We start from the raw sequence: 16,077 nt of genomic DNA, 5'->3' as shown, positions 1-16,077 counted from the left end.
CAGGAAGCCCCAGAGGACAGGACCTATTGCCCTGTCCAGACTTTTAATTCGAGCAACGTGGCTGAGGCCCTACTGTGTGTCCCGTGCAGCAGGAAGGTCAGAACTCACTGTCAGTGGTTCTCACACAAAGTGACGGATTGAGGAACGAAAATAGGGCTGTACTTGAGAGTGCAGAGGAGGTGAGGACGCAGGAATTCCTGAGCGAAAATGGATCTATGTAACCTTAGCTGAATGAGTGGACAGGGGTAGGTAACCCAGGTAAAGGAAGGACTGTGAACAAGACCAGTGGGAAAGACAGGTGAACCTGAGTGGCTTTTGTTTTTTTTTAAAAAAAGATTTATTTATACAAGAACTGGGGTACAGACCAGAAGTGTGGGGGGGTGATAGAATTCACCAGAGATAGAGCAGGGAGCAGAACAGGGGGATGGACCGAGGACACTGCTGAGGGGAGCAGCGGGCGAGGCAGGGGAGGTCTGCCACGCCATGTGGGACTCTCCCTGGCGGGCCGGGAATCGAACCTGCACTGCAGAGGCTGCGGACAGCTTCACAGAGCAGCGCTCAACCCGCTGCGCCACCGGGGAGGCCCCTGAGTGTCTTTGAAGGGAAAGAAGACAGTGGCAGGATGGGAGGCCAAGAGTTGGCAAAATCCTGGCTCAAAAAAGTGACCCTTCTTGTTCTCAGTTCTGGATCCTCCACCCTCCGCGCCTCCTCCTCAAGAGCCAATAGGGGGCAGCAGGACTCCAGGAACTGGGGCCTTTTAGGGGTGGTGGAGCCCAGATGCCTGGAGTGGACCCTGCCCCAGAACGGCTGCTGTGGCTCCCAGCGCTCGCTGGGACAGGCGGGTGGAGCGACCATAACAGCGTCCGCGCTAACCACTTCCGAGTGGCCACCGGGCCGTCTCCGCGGCTCGCGCTCGTTACCGGGCACCCCCTGCCCGCCGTGCGCCTTGCCCTGCGCGCCCACGGCCGTTTCAGAACCGCGTGAATGACCGAGGGGAGCAGTTGCGGCCCAGAGGCTGGGGGCCTGCTCGTCACAGAGTCGGCCCGGCACCCACACCCCAAAACCCCCGCGTAACCGCGCACACCCGCCCGCCCCTTCCTCGGCATCTGTTTCAACAACGCCTGGACTTGATCCAGCAGGTTCTCTAGCCCCCCCCCCCCGCCCCGCCCGCAGCTTCTAGTCCTCAGATCCGGGGCCGCGAGGCCGCCCCGCCCCGCGCAGAGCGCGTCTCCCACGGTCCCGCGGGAAGCCCAGGCCCGGCGGGCGGGAGGGGCTCGCCCCAGGCAGCTGCGCGCCCGCGCCCGGGGCTGCCCCCGGCCCCGCCCGCCGCCCCGCCGGCCGCGCTCACACGGCGGACTCGAGCGGCGGCGCGCGGGCGCGCTGGCAGCCGTACAGCCACTGGATGACGCGCGCGTTGCGCTCCACCACCGACACCGCGGGGCGCCCGCCGCGCGCCGAGCCCGCCGCCTCCGAGCCGCCGCCGCCCTCGGCCGCGGCCGCGCGCTCCCCGCCGCCGTCGCTGGACGTCCAGTCGCTGGCGTCCCGGGAGCCCGGCGGCGGCGGCGGGGCCCCGGGCGGGGCGGGGGCGTCGGCGCCCCAGCTCTGCGGGGAGAAGCGCTCGGCGCCCAGCAGCTCCACCAGCGCGCGCTCCAGGCCGCAGTAGTTGAAGAAGCGCTCCTTCTCCGACAGCGGCAGCGAGCACGTGGGGCACAGCGCCCGCTTGCCCGCCGCCTCCCCGGCCTCGGGCGGCGCGGCCCACGCCCCGGCAGCCGCGGGGCGCTCGGCGGGTCCCGGGCTGGTCGCGGCGGCGTCTCGCGGGGAGCCCAGGAAGAGGCGCCGCACCAGCCCCTGGCCTTTGGCGTTCTCCTTGTTCACCGAAGCCTTGCAGTCCCGCTTCTGGCGGTAGAAGATGAGGGAGTCGGGCCGAGGCAATCGTCGCCCGCTGCCACGGCGCGCGGATCTGGGTGTCCTGGGCGAGGCAGGGGGCCCTAGCTCATTGCAGGGGTGCGGAGTGAGAGGCCCAGGACCCCCGCGTAGGGCTGGCTCCTGTCGTCGTGCTATCACCTGGTGCGTCTTGACGTACTTGGCTTTGTCGGCCTCCAGCCTCTCCACCGCGCTGGGGGTGCGTCCCCTGGACAAACCGGAGGGAGAGGCCAGGAGCATCTTAGCAGGGCAGGGTAGGACTGTACCCCATAAGCCACTAGCAGGAGGCAGCTAGTTGAGCAGAGGGCAATTGGCTGGGCTCCCTGGAACCTACGAGAAAAGAGGAATGGTCATGGAGAGCAGACAGCGGCCTCGCCCCTTTCCAGCAGGCATTCCTGGGAACAGGATCGACAGCCACCCCTCCCCCATGCAAGTCCCCTAGTGCCTTGCCCTGGGGCAGAGGCCCAAGCTGTCCCTTCCCCCATCCCGCAAAGACAGTGGGCGGGAGCTCCCTGACCACTCAGAAACACATGCCTCTTCGAGGGTGCTCCAATGTGGCCACAGGACCATGCCAAGCAAGCATCAGCAAGCAGGGCACTTGGAAAAGGAAACGGGGCTGGTCCGGGCTTAATTCCCGAAAGTAGCTTCAACCGGAAAAAATACCTCTTCCCAACCCAGCAACTTTAAGTCTAAGACAAGGAGGCTTCCCAGCCACAGACTGGCTCCAGCAGGCCCACCCTTCCCGCCCCCACGCGCGGAGGTCAGGGATATAACCACTGGGTAGGAACCTCCAGTAATTGCAGCCAACTGCCCTGCCCAGGCCCAGCAGGGCCATCAGGGAAAGAGAGGGAGGTGGTGACCAGGTCATGTTGGTCAGCTACCTGCCCCAGCTCTGCTGCCCTGCCAGGGAATTCCAGAACGCTCAGCTGTAAGCATCACATTGTGTGCATCTGCGTTTCCACTTGGTAGGAGAGGAAGCTGGCCCCGAGAGGAGAGGGCTTACTCAGTGGGAGTCAGGGGTGAGGACTGGAGCCTGGGTCTCTTGCAGTGCCATCCAGAACTAGAGGCTGGCTTGCACTTTCCCAGAGCTGCCCTTTGATGCTCTGCTTCTGTTCCCACGGCTTTAAAATCAAGCAATTTCAGTTAGAGATGGGCCGTCCTGGCCTCCTGGAAAAGCTGCTTCCATGAATTCTTCCCAATAACTTGCACTCCCAGAAGTCTGCCCTCAGGGTCCTTGCCCCTTCTCCTCCTGAGACCCTCTGACCCTTGTTCTCCACCTCCCTTGTGCCAGGAAAGGGACGAGGAGGGGCTGTAAATCAAGAGCTGACAGTTCTATTGGCAGTAACAGAATGGGCCACCCACATGGCTCCGCACACCCTTCCCACCCCACCCCACCCCTGCCTCCTGCTTGCCCCGTCCTCCCTTAGGCTGAGAGGGACACGACAGTTCTGGGGGTAAAGGAACCTTGGACCTTGGGTATGGAGGTAACAAAGGAACAGAACACTCCAGGGATGGGGGAGGGTTGCCTAGCTGAGAGGCCAGGGGGCAGAGACGGTGCCAACCCCACTCTCCCCAGATTAACCTGTTCAGCTTCACACACACACACTCTCCTACTTTCTGGTAAGTCAGTGCATAGGTAGTTGGTGAGAGGCAACCCAAGTAGCAAGGGAGAGTCTGGAAGCACCTTATCTCCTGTCTCCCAAGGACTATACCAGGCAACCATCAGATTCCAAGGTCCCAGGAGGGCACCGTGGTTGTCTGACCTCATAGGTACCTTTCTGTCCCCTCCTCCTCTTCCTAGCCCTCAGCAGCGAGGCTATAAAAAGTCCTAAACACAGGGACCAAAATAGCCTGCTGTCCGCTGCCTCTTCCCTGCCCCTAGGCGGCCTTGCTGTCAGACCACAGACATTCTGCCCCAGAAGTCTAGGGGACATCCTTGTGCCCTCCATCCCTTTGTCCACCTTCTCACACTCCTGGCTTAGTGGTCCTGGCTGTGCCCAAGGCCTCAGCTGTGGAAGCAGACTGGGGGGCTGTCCTCCTTGGCTTGCAGCCATCCCCTCTGCCCACGGGTCCCTGGATGCCCACCCACCCCAGCCCTGGGTCCAGGGTGCACTCACCTCTGTGTGGGGAGGCTAAATGCAGGGGTCCCTGCGCAGGGCCAGACTGAGGCCAGGAGGGACAGCAGGGACTGGAAGTAACTTTGGTGGCAGCCAAACCTCACTCTCCACAGGAAAAGCTGAGAGCCTCCACCCCCCCAGATTAACCCTCGCCTTCCTGACCTGGTGCCTGGCTTCCATTAACTCCTTCCTGACCACAGAGTCAGTGCTGGCGAGGACCTTTGGGCCAGGTCCAGCTCCTTTCTTTTACAGATGGCCACACAGGCCCTGACAGGTAAAATGATTTGCAAAGAGGCATAGTGAGGTTGGGACACAGCCAGGACCCCAAACAACCTCTCCTGAATCCCAGGCTTCCCCCAGAGGCCTGGAGTGGGCACCACCTGTTGATGTGGGGTCAGCCCCCTCTGCTAGGCCTTGGCAGGCACTCTTGGTGAGAAGGGGAGCACAGAACTGAGTACTAGTTGACAGTGGTGCCTTTTCCTCTGCAGCAGGTTTAGACCTGTCCCAGTAGGGATGTATGGATGTGTTGAGCCTGCTCTCATGGGGTGAGGCCAAGAATCTGCAGCCTAAGGGGGTGGGAGGGCAGTGGTGCCACAGATGAGCAGGGGGAGCTTGTCCCCGCAAGTCTAGGCATGAAGGTCACCCAGGAGCCCATTGGAGGGGCCTCTCCCCCAGGTCTTCTGATGGCACATGGGATTGGCTGGCAAGAGGATGATGAAGGGATGATTCTAGCTTCCAGACTGGGTGGGTCTCCCTTCCTCCTCTGCCCTCATTGAGGCCTTCTAGATTCTGACATTTCATGTCTCGAGGGGAAGCCTCGTTCCCGTAGTACTGGTACCAGGAGGCAGCCTTCCTACCTGCAGAAGGCAAATGCCCCAGCACCCAGAGCTCCAAGACCAATCCCACCGCCCCCCCCCCAAGCTTGCCAATCCCCACAAATCCCTCTCCCTCCCTTACCTCTTTAAATGTTTGCAAAACACAAGGTTGTGATCTTTGATCTCCTTTGACTCCCCAACAACCGTAGATGGGGTTCCAGCAGGGGTGCCACTCAATGGTAAGGAAAAGGGCTCAGATAGGGGAAGAGACTCAGATGGGGGAAGAGACTTTCTGGAGCCCAGCTGCAAATCCACTGCACACTCTGCCTGTCAAGTCAGGTAATGAGCTTGACACTGAAAGCCCATGTCCTTGCAAGAGACTCTTATGACCTAATTAAAGGGAAATTCCCCCCCACGATAGGTCCATATTTTATTGTTACTACCCTTTACAAGATCTTTCAGGTACATTATCACCACTCACCCCAGGGCCATCTTCGGGGAGTAGGTTTGATTGCTTTTCAAGCTGAAGAGGCTGAGACTCGGAGAGGTGAAATGACTTTTCCAAGCTCACACCAGTAGGAAAGAGCGCTAACTTTTTTTTTTTTTTAAAGATTTGTTTATTTATTTATACAAGCACTGGGTACAGTCAGAAGCATGGGAGGGTGAGAGAATTCACCAGAGCCAGAGTGGGGAGCAGAGCAGGCAGAAGGGCCGAAGTACACTGCTAAGGGGAGCAGCGGGCGGCAGGAGAGGTCTGCGCCATGTGGGACCCTCCTCCGGTGGCCGGGGAGCAGCTGGGAATCGAACCAGCGCTGCAGAGGCTGCGGGCAGCTTCGCAACCCAGTGCTCAACCGCTGCGCCACCAGGGAGGCCCAAGATCGCTAACTTTTAAGATGAGATTAATATAGGCTAGGGGCTGTTCTGAGCACTTCGCACAGGGATTAACATGTTTAATCCTCAAAAACAATCCAGTGAAACAAGTGCTTTCATTCTCTTAATTTTACAAAGGATGTTTGGGGGTGCAGACCATTGGCCCTGAGATCTGGTCATAAAAGGGTTAAGCATGGAGGCTGGGCAGGGCCCAGCTGGGATGCTGTCAATGGCAGGAAACCTGGCCTGTGCCGGAGGGGGAGGATGGGGCTGTTGTGTCTGACTCCTGATACAACCCCCATCCCTTTGGTCTTAAAGGAGCATCCGGGTTGGGTGGAAGGGCAGGCAGGGGCCCCCTTCTCATCCCTTTCCAGGAACGAAGGCCAGATGCTGGGCTACAGAAAATGGGGCTTCTTAGTGCAACGCAGGGGCTGCCCTGGGCAGCCCCTGGACTGAGGAGGGTCACCAGAAGTGACCCTGCGGCCCCTCCGGAGCACTCTGTGGGGCGAGACACAGCCTCAGCCCTGGGAGCTCCCAGTGCAAGGGTGGGGGACGCAGCTCTGCCCTCAGGGGTCTCCAGTGGTGAAAGAGCCTGGTTCTCAGAAGCTCCCAGGCTACAGAGAGACAGGACTCTGTCTAGGATGCCAGTGGGCCCGACCCCCCACCATTTTGGTAGGGCAGAGTCGCGAAGGGTAGTCAACTTGGGCTTTCCTCTGGGTGAGAGCCCTGAAAGAGTTAGCGGGCCCGGGAAGCAGGTGAGGAGTAAAGAAGTAGAGCTGCGTCCTGCCTGTGGCCTGGTGGCTGCACTTGCTGTGAACTGGATCATCTGTCTTTGTGGTGTTAAGGGTCCCCAGGGAAAGCCTTAAAGTGGCTCCTTCCGACTCTAGAGCCAGGCAGAAAGAGAGGCCAAACCTGAGTGATGTTTCCTGCCTGTTTCCGAGCTCATTCCCGGATCACCTTGAAGGCTGATTGGAATGGGCCTGAGTCAGAGCCCACTTCTCCCAGGAGAGAACTGGGAGAGATGGGGGAGCAGCTCTGGGCATAGTGAGACAGGCCAGAGGCTCTTCAGATCCAGTCTCAGACCCAGGCCCAGACCCTCGCTTGGCAGAGGAGAAATGTGTATCACCCTCATCAGCCAGCGACGCCCCCAGCATACCCCTCTGCCCTGCCTCTGACTCTAACCCTGGTCCTCCCTCACTGTGTGGCCTCTGACAAGGATGTAGCCTCTCTGGATCTCCTTCTGTGTGGGCTGGAGTGAGACCCTGCTCTTAAATGGCACAAAAGCATTGGCTGAGAAGGCAGAGGTGCTGGGCAGATGTTAAACCAGCTGCCTCAGCGTGGCCCAGCAGCAGCACTTCGCTGACACCACTGGTCTGAATCCTCCTCTTCTCACCCCACAGTGGCTCTCAGCTGTTGTCAACAAATCATGTTGAACAAGGTGCGGTGCAGGGGCTCAGCAGCTGGATCAGACACAGTTTTGGTGTCAGCCTGCGGGAGGTCGGGGGCAGCGGGTGTGTGAAGGACATTCGGATAGAGACAAAGCACAGAGCAGCACTGTGATGGCCGAAGGACAAAGCAGGGGGTATTGGGGTGCATTTGATTTGCCCCATGGGGCAGGAAGCTTCCAAAACTTCCTGAAAGGAGTTTCTGGGGATGGTGGGATGGGAGGTGGGAGGTTAGGAGGTTGGAGGCTAAGGAAAGGGTTGCTGGAAGACAGGGGAGAGGCTCAGGTGAGCTTGGAAAAAAGGTGGGGTGCAGAGAAAGGAGGGTTCTGTGAGGAGATGGATTCAGTGAGGTGATGGGAACCCTGAGAAAAACCAGGCTGGACATGAGAAAAGGGCCTCAGGAGGCCCAGCCAAGGGAGAGGGCTCAGCGGCAGCGGCTGTAAGGCCCAGCAGCCTGGCCAAGGCAGAAGCCCCCCAGCTGGCCGCGTGTGAGCCCCCACAGAGATGAGAGCAGCTCTCCTTTCAGGCAGGGCTTTCCGTTGCGGAAAGAATCTCAGCCGCAACAATAGCCTGGCTGCAGTGCCCTCTCCCCGCGAGGGGTGTGGCCGCTGCTTGGAGCCAGCGGCATCACTGCCCAGTCCGAGCTGTGGGCAGGAGAGGAGGGGCACAGTGGGCGAATGGAGGGGAAGGTGTCGTCAGTGTTTTTTTCCTGAACACCTACACGTTGCTAATGAACTTTGCTAATGAGTGGGTGAGTAGAACAGTGTTTCTCCTTTTAGAGGTCTGGCTCGGGTGCGAGTAACCCCACCATTTGCCCAGCGCTTACACTGAGGCGTTATGCTAGGTGCTTCTGCTCGCTGCCTCAGGGGCTTCTCACAAAACCCTATGTGAAGCTGTAAGGGGAAGACAGGAGCTCCAGCCAACAAAGTCCAGACAGGAATGGAATCTTAAGGGTGAGCTTTAATCAAACAGCCGCAATCTGAAAGACAGGGTGGTTAACACCCTAAAGACACCGGCTTAACATTTCATTTCCAGCTGGCTTTTATTTTTTTTTTATAACTTTTTTTTTTAAGATTTATTTTTATTTATTTATTTATAGAAGTACTGGGTACAGTCAGAAGCGCGGGAGGGTGAGAGAATTCACCAGAGCCAGAGCGGGGAGCAGAGCAGGCAGAAGGACCGAAGTACACTGCTGAGGGGAGCAGCGGGCGGCAGGAGAGGTCTGCGCGCCATGTGGGACCCTCCTCCGGTGGCCGGGGAGCAGCCCGGGATCGAACCGGCGCTGCAGAGGCTGCGGGCAGCTTCGCAACCCAGCGCTGTGAAGCTGTCTGCAGCCTCTGAAGTGCCGGTTCAATTCCCCGCCAGCCAGGGAGATTCCCACATGGCGCAGCAGACCTCTCCTGTCTCGCCCGCTGCTCCCCTCAGCAGTGTACTTCGGTCCTTCTGCCTGTTCTGCTCCCTGCCCTATCTCGGGTGAATTCTCTCACCCTCCCGCGCCTCTGGACTGTGCCCCAGTGCTTGTATAAATAATAAATTTTAAAAAAGATTTATTTATTTATGCATATAAGAACTGAGGTAGAGGCTAGAGGTGGGGGTGGAGATGGCGGGGTGGTGAGAGGATTCACCAGAGACAGAGTGGGGAACAGAACAGGCAGATTGACTGAAATACACTGCTGAGGGAAGCAGTGGGCGAGACAGGAGAGGTCTGCTGCGCCATGTGGGTCAACTCCCCAGCCGGGGATCGAACTTGTGATCAAACTTGTGCTTCAGTGGCTGCCCATAGTTTCATAGTGCTGCACTTAACCCCTTGTGCCACCAGGGAGGCCCCTCCAGCTGGCTTTTTATAGTGAGTTGAATAAAGACAGTCGTTCAGCAGTTAGTCCCTCACCATGGCCAGGAGCTCGTGATGTCCAGCCCTGGAGCTCCTTATCACCCTCCTGGACACCTGGCCTCAGGCGCGCCCCACCATGCTGAGGCTTCAGATGGCAGTGGCTCCCACACTCTCCAGATGTGCCCTTGGGCTAGAAAATTATCTCAGAGCAGGCAGGCCATAAACAATGTGTGTGTGCAGATTTCTCACTCTACCAGGAAGAGTGTCCTCCCCCTCTCTCCCCCTCCCTAGCCCCTGTCAGAGCTGGTGAGGAACCGGGGGCAGCTAGCGTGAAATAACTCACCGGGTCACCTAGCTGGCAGATGGTTCAGGAACGCCTGCTCTGAGTCTACCTCCCGAGCAGCTCGTGACCCGCTGGCCTTGCTGCTCTGTTGCCTCGGTGGAACTTCAGGGCCCTGGACGGGAGCAAGGGTCGGAAGGAGGGCAGCCGCCATCGCAGACCTCACGCCACCCTGTCTCAACATCTTCATCCACATCTCCAGCAGCCCCACCCCCAGCCCTGTCTTCATCTGGGTGCCTTCAGGTGCACTGCAGGGAACGAAACATCCGATCTAGAAGTCAAGTGGGGAACACAGGAGAGAGGGGTTTCTGTGGCAAGAATTCTACCCTCTGCCTGGACAAACATTTCATAAATTTTTGTATCTTTACTCCACAAGATCTATTTTTCTTGTCTTGGTGTTAGCACGATGACTAATTTTGTTGTTGCAATTACAGTTTTACATGTTTTATGTTCACCTGACAGTAATGCCTCATTAGACAGTCTCCTCGGTCTGGTTTTTTGGGGGGTTTTTTTGGATTTAGTTTTTAAAAATTTCAGTTGAGTGATATTTTGCTCTGCTGAGCTAGTAGCAACCAGAATTGAAAATAAAATTCTGAAATCCATACTTAAGTTTAGAAACGATAATTTATCATTTCTATCATATAAATCCTATCTCATACCACACCATCTCGTTAAATAACAGAATGTCTAGAATCATAACAGCAAAGAATTGGCACCAAGCTTCCTGCCTATTATGCCTAGTCTTCATATAAAAATGTTAAATAGATTGCTTAATGTTGCAGAATGTTCCTTGGCCGCCATACACCATCACATGCCATGATTGCAAATGCCCCGCTACCGACTAGAGCATAAAAATGGACGTCCTGTCTTTGCTGGGAACAATACTTCTTCACGCGGGATCCTATGGTATTCATGCCCTCTGAGAGGAAGGATTTGACAAGTTAATTAATTTGTCCTTTCTCTTACCTAAGTGCTTGCGCCACTTGTCTACCTCACACTCCGCAGCGGCCGTCTGCCACCGAAGGGGAGGCACAGACCTGCCTGGTGTTTGGGTGCAGAGAGTAGTGTTTTGTCTTGAGCGCAGCGCTGAAATGGTGGAAGGTATGGGAACAGGTGTTGAGGGTTGTGGTGAATGCTGTGCAGCCTTGAGCACCCAAGTAACCAATATCTCCATGGTCTTTAGTAAGTGAGTTTTGGGGGGCTTTTGATAGTGGGGCCCCTGCAAAGGAGAGTTATAAGGTTGGCATTGAGTGGTGGCCAGGGAGGTGCTCTGTCACGTCAGGCATGACCTACCTGGGATCTACCCTTTTTTTTAAGGATTTATTTTATTTATTTATGCATAGAACAACTGGGGTGTAGGCCAGAGGTGTGTGGAGGGGTGAGAGGACCCACCAGAGACAGAGTGGGGAACAGAACAGGTGGATCTACTGAAATACACTGCTGAGGGGAGCAGCGGGTGAGACAGGAGAGGTCTGCTGGGCCATGTGGGTAGATCCCTGGCTGGTGATCGAACTCATGCTGCAGTGGCTGCCAATAGCTTGAAAGTGCTGATACTATAACCCCTGCAGCACCAGGGAGGCCCGATTTACCCTTTTATATGTGAGGAAGGCAATGCCATAGAAGGTGGAGGCTGAGCACTGGGCAGATACCTGCAAAAGTGGTATTATACCCGCCACCCCTAATATCACCCTAGCACTGTAAGTAACCCTTTAGCACACCGGCATTGTGAACACCTGTGGCTTTTGCCTTTCAGCTATGACTCATCTTTCTTCCTGTGAGCTTACCCTAATCTTAGTCACCCCTCTCTCCTGGTCTGTGCTCCCAGCTGGGGTAACTTGACTCAGCATGGGGCACTTGACCTAGGCTGGTGTCAAAACACCTATCACATTTCTCTGGCCACAGTACTTCATTTAAAGTGGACACATAACTCAACATAGCCAAGGAGACTTTTGCTGAGACCAAAATGTTCTCTCTTCCCTGCTGTGCCAGAACCTGGGAAGACAGATCTCTAGGACCCTGAGCCAGGAGAGCTGGGGCAACAGCACCGAGGAAGCAGCTTGGAGAGTGGGAGTAGGGGCGGTGAGAAAAGCAGCCTGGATGAATGGGATCTCTGGAAAGTCACCTCTGAAGCCAACTTCTACCTGGTGCTACAGCTAGTGAGCCAAGGCCTTTCCTCCTGACCTTGTTTGGATGATTTTTGAACACTTCCAAGTAAGAAAAAACAGAAGAAAACACATCGTTCTCTTTGACGCTAGGGTCACCCCCAGTGCCTGTTTCGTTGAACACATCTCGGTTTGCTCACTCTTCTGATTCATCTCCATGCAAACTTCCAGGAATGGTCACCTGGAAGGGAGCTGACCTGAAAGAGCAGCAGTCCCGTGAGGGGTCAGGAGACCAGAGTTCTGGGCCTGACTTTACCTGGTCTCACACCTGGGCTGGAGCAGCTCACTTACACTCTTCAGCCCAGAGTCTGACCTGTTCAAAGAAGAAAGGTGGTGGCTTTGGATCAGCGGTTCCCAAATGCCTTTCCTTAGGTGGATTTCATAATTCACTTTGTTGTTTTTTTTTTTTTTGAAGATTTATTTATGCATACAAAACTGGGGTATAGGCCAGAGGTGCGGGGGCGGGGGTGAGAGGATTCACCAGAGACAGAGTGGGGAGCAGAACAGGTGGATCGACTGAAATACACTGCTGAGGGGAGCAGCAGGCGAGTCAGGAGAGGTCTGCTGTGCTATGTGGGTCAGCTCCCTGGCTAAGGATCGAACTCTTGCTGCAATGTCTGCGGACAGTCTCATAGTGCTGATTCTTAACCCCTTATGCCACCTGGAAGGCCCCCATAATTTACTTTGTTAACAAGATACTTGTTAACAAAATGTTTGCCAGGCCTCCACTCTCCAAGAACCTAATTTAATAGATGGGGGGAGAGGGGAGGAATCAAGGAGGAAAGACTGCAACCCTGATCAGACTGATGTCATTGATATGTGTGTCCATATTAGAGGCGTGCATACCAATTGGAGTCTAGATTTAAAGTATCACCTCTTGGGCCTCCCTTGTGGCGCAACCAGTTAAGATGCAACCCATGAAGCTGTCCGCAGCCTCTGCAGCACTTGTTCGATCCCCGGCCGGCCAGGGAGCAACCCACATGGCGCAGCAGACCTCTCCTGACTCGCCTGCTCCTTCCCTCAGCAGTGTATTTCAATCAGTTGCCTGTTCTGTTCCCCACTCTGTCTCTGGTGAGTCCTCTCACCCCCACACCTCTGGCCTGTACCACAGTTCTTGTATGCATAAATAAATAAATATTTAAAAAAATAAAGTATCACCTCTTGCTCTTGTTAGTTGCTCTAACAGTTTGCTTGGTTGGTTGGCTAAAAGGTCTACTCCACATGCCCTGGATTCAATAGGTGGAGATGCCTGCATTTCCCTGGTTAATGCCCTAATGACTAAAAAGATGGGACTGTTGGAGAAGATTTAGCACATGAAATTGCACATACCCACTAATCCCACCACGTATATTTCCCAAGAGAGCTCCAAGGGTACTTTCTCACCCCAACCAGAAGAGTTCAAAGTCAGGTGCAGCAGGGTGAAATGATAACCAGATTGTTTTGACTTGCAGGGACCTTTGATTAGAGTGTCCCTAGGAATGACATAATGAGCATATGCTTATCATTTATATACTATTATTGAGTTGTATCACAGGAAACCCTATACCTTATGACTAGAAACCTAACTTGACTATGGTCAGCTTATTACCAGATACAAGCCAGTTCAAAGCCCTTAAGTCCTGACTGAAGGCCAAGTCTCTCTCCTTTTTTTAAAGATTTATTTGTTTATTTATACAAGCACTGGGTACAGTCAGAAGCGCGGGAGGGTGAGAGAACTCACCAGAGCCAGAGCGGAGAGAACAGGCAGACTGGTGAAGTACACTGCTGAGGGGAGCAGTGGGTGGCAGGAGAGCTCTGTGCGCCATGTGGGACCCTCACCCGGTGGCCGGAGATCAAACCGGAGCTGCAGAGGCTGACAGGCAGCTTCGCAACCCAGGTTCAACCGCTGCACCACCGCCACCCGGGTAGGCCCCAGGCCAAGTCTCTTAAGGGAGTACCTTGTAGCACTTGCCAGAGCTTCTACTAGAAATCTCCCTCTCAGGAAGGGGAAGAGAAAATCCAGACATTTTCGGAATGACTAGAGTTGATGCTGTTATCTGGGAAGCCCAGATTAAACATGTCCAGTGCTGCACCTCCCCCTGCAGTGACCTTTAGGGCTAATGGCTTTCGCCAAGGTCCCTAGGTCCGGCTGGGCAAGGAACCAGCGTGCAGGGGGAGAACAGCAAAACTCCCTAAAGCAGGGGAGTACATCAAAGTTCCCTGAAGACATGGATAAGACAGAAGCCTATCAAAGGATTACGACCACCAGGAGCTAAAACCTTATCTCATCTTTCTAGAACTACAAACTTTATCCCTTCATTGTCTTTCTAAAACTTCCTTCTTTCTTCTATAAAGGTCATTTGTTGTTAATTAAAAAATCATATGAAATCCTTAACACAAGGCTGACTCAAATGAAACGTTACTAAACCCTGTAATAATTGAAATATAGTTTAAGTGAAAAAGTAGCTAGTAAAACAAAAAATGCGATCATATAGCTTAAAAACAAAACTAATGGATTATCTACTTAAGAAAGAGGCTAGGTCCAGATGTAAAGCACTCAGCAATAAGCTAAATCCATTCACTGCTCCTGTATATATTCTGGCAACTAACTCAAATAAAATCGCACTCAGATTTACACTCTCTCTTGAAGTGTGTCTGTTTGTCATTTCTTCAGCGGAATCCCTGACCACCCTGTGCAGTCTCTCAACCCTGAGACGGCCTCATCGTTCACTGCTGTGCTGGTCCGCGGCAGTCCAGAACTAAACTATCTCCTGTTGGCCCAGTCTCGTCCACCATTGCCTTCCTCATCTCTGTCGATCTTCTCCATCTCCACGTCCTTTCACTTGCAGGAGCTGGAAGCTGACCGTGAACTTGGACACATCTCTGTCTTTCCTATCCCATGTCTGTTCCATCAAGGGCGTGAGTTGGCTCTATCTTGAGGGAACATCCAGGCTCAGATCGGTGCTCCCCCCTCCCCTACGACTACCCTGGCCCAAAACATCACCGTTCCTGCCTGGATTATTGCAATCGTCTAAGTCTCTCTTCTCCTAACTGCATCTCCCAACAGTCTGTTCTCCCCATAATTAAATCAATCCTTTAAAATGTGTCCATCATGTTTCTCTGCTCAGAACTCTGAGAAAGGCCCTTTTCACCAGAATCAAAGTCAAAATTCCGAGTGACTCGGAGGCTTTCCATGACCTGGCTCTGATAGCTCTCTGGCCTCCCTGGCTACTTACTCTCTTGCCTCTCACATGCTTTTCCCCAGATATGTTTGCCTTTGGGCCTGTTTCTTGGCACATCCGCCATGCTCCTTCTTAGGGTCTTTGACATTCTACCTGGAAGGCCTTTTCTTTGTCTTGCTAACTCCTTCACCTCCTTTAAGACTCTTCCAACCCTGCCCCCTGCCCCAGATCTACCCTATCCACTTTATTTCTGCCGCATCCCTAATCTCCTTTACCCTGCCCTGCTGTTTCGTTGTATTTTCTTTTTTTAAAAAATTTATGACACTGTAACATACTAAATAATGTACTTATTGATGCTCATGAATGTCTCCCCACTAGGATGTGACAGCAGAGAAGGCGAGGACCTTGGTTCTCTTCACCGATGATGTATCCCAAGCACCTGTGGCTGCTCAATAAATGTGTTTCGTGGGTGAATTTTGAAGACTCTGTGGAGGCAGTGGAGGGACTAGAGAAAGTCTCTCGAGGGAGGTCTTGGGACCGGAGTGATTTAAACTTCAGATCTCAGAGGCCTCCTCAAACCCTACAACTCTCTTTTCTGGCCAGCAAAACATGGGGATATTCTGCCACAGGGTCCTGGGAAAGGTCTCCTTGCTCAAGGACAGATGGGAAGAGATGGCCCTTTCCTCCTCAGGAGGCCTTCTGAGATGTGATTTCTTAGAACTGGTGTTGGGGGCATGAAGAGAGCACAGGCAAGGAAAAAAAGGGGAGCAGCATATGTGGATAATCGAGGCCCTTTATTCATGCTCCCTCAAGGAAGGGCTTGCTGCCCCCGTCTGTGGCTGTCACCTACTTCAGGACCTGTGTCCGCTGGTGCGAGGCCTCTTACCAAGAGGCCCAGAGTGGCCACATCTGGTGATCGAGGGATGTGAGGGTATAAAGGCCTGACCTTTGGCCCAAAGTAGGACACTGACGGGCAACATTTACTCCAAAGCACTGACAGACTTGAAGACCTTTCCGTGGCTCTGTGTCAGCAGGAGGAAGGACAGAAGAATACTGGGACCTTCAAGGAAGGCATGCTGCCCATCTGTGGCCAGCAGGTACCTTGGGCTGTCCCCTCCCTCAGGGTCAGTCAGTTGCCCAGAGCCCCTCACCCACTTTCCCAGGGCAGCCTGTCCCTGGGACTGGAGGAGGCAGTGTCCCCAGCCTGAGGCAGGAGACTGGCTATCATCCTCCCTCTGGAGCTCAGTGCCAGCTTGGTGGAGTGAGGTTCCGCCCGGCCTGTGTCTTAGTTCAGCTTCCCCCGAGCCTGGCTCCTGCTACTTTCTTTTATAGGGTCTGTTCCCGCAGAAACGTCTTTTCCCCCAGTCTCAGTATCTGCTCTAAGAGAACCCAGCCTGACACCACAATGTATTA

General features: G+C 54.6%; 1 protein-coding gene and 1 long non-coding RNA gene across 6 annotated transcripts; one reads left to right on the top strand and one right to left on the bottom strand.

Annotated features, from left to right (window-relative positions):
- Positions 1-1,344: 1,344 nt before the first annotated feature.
- On the bottom strand, positions 1,345-4,165 carry FAM110D (family with sequence similarity 110 member D). Of its 5 annotated transcripts, XM_037499331.1 has the most exons (3): positions 4,041-4,165; positions 2,927-3,044; positions 1,345-2,253 (listed from the first exon to the last, which is right to left on the bottom strand). In XM_037499331.1, the coding sequence occupies exon 3, from the start codon at positions 2,161-2,163 to the stop codon at positions 1,345-1,347; it is 819 nt and encodes a 272-aa protein (XP_037355228.1). In that variant the 5' UTR covers positions 2,164-2,253; positions 2,927-3,044; positions 4,041-4,165. The 5 variants fall into 5 exon arrangements, with proteins under 5 accessions (XP_037355228.1, XP_037355226.1, XP_037355227.1 ...); XM_037499329.1 differs by lacking the exon at positions 2,927-3,044; XM_037499330.2 differs by lacking the exon at positions 4,041-4,165 and having other exon boundaries at positions 2,927-3,298.
- LOC129145127 (uncharacterized) lies at positions 3,476-9,708 on the top strand. Its single transcript, XR_008550225.1, has 3 exons — positions 3,476-3,543; positions 4,154-4,314; positions 9,453-9,708. It is a non-coding gene; the product is annotated as an uncharacterized LOC129145127 (long non-coding RNA).
- Positions 9,709-16,077: the final 6,369 nt, after the last annotated feature.

Source organism: Talpa occidentalis, unplaced genomic scaffold (genome assembly GCF_014898055.3).
Source record: "Talpa occidentalis isolate TD23 unplaced genomic scaffold, MPIMG_talOcc4v2.1 talOcc4.9, whole genome shotgun sequence".
Classification (NCBI taxonomy): Eukaryota; Metazoa; Chordata; class Mammalia; order Eulipotyphla; family Talpidae; genus Talpa; species Talpa occidentalis.
Note: the sequence above shows the minus strand (reverse complement) of the source record. Positions and strands in the feature narration are given on the sequence as shown.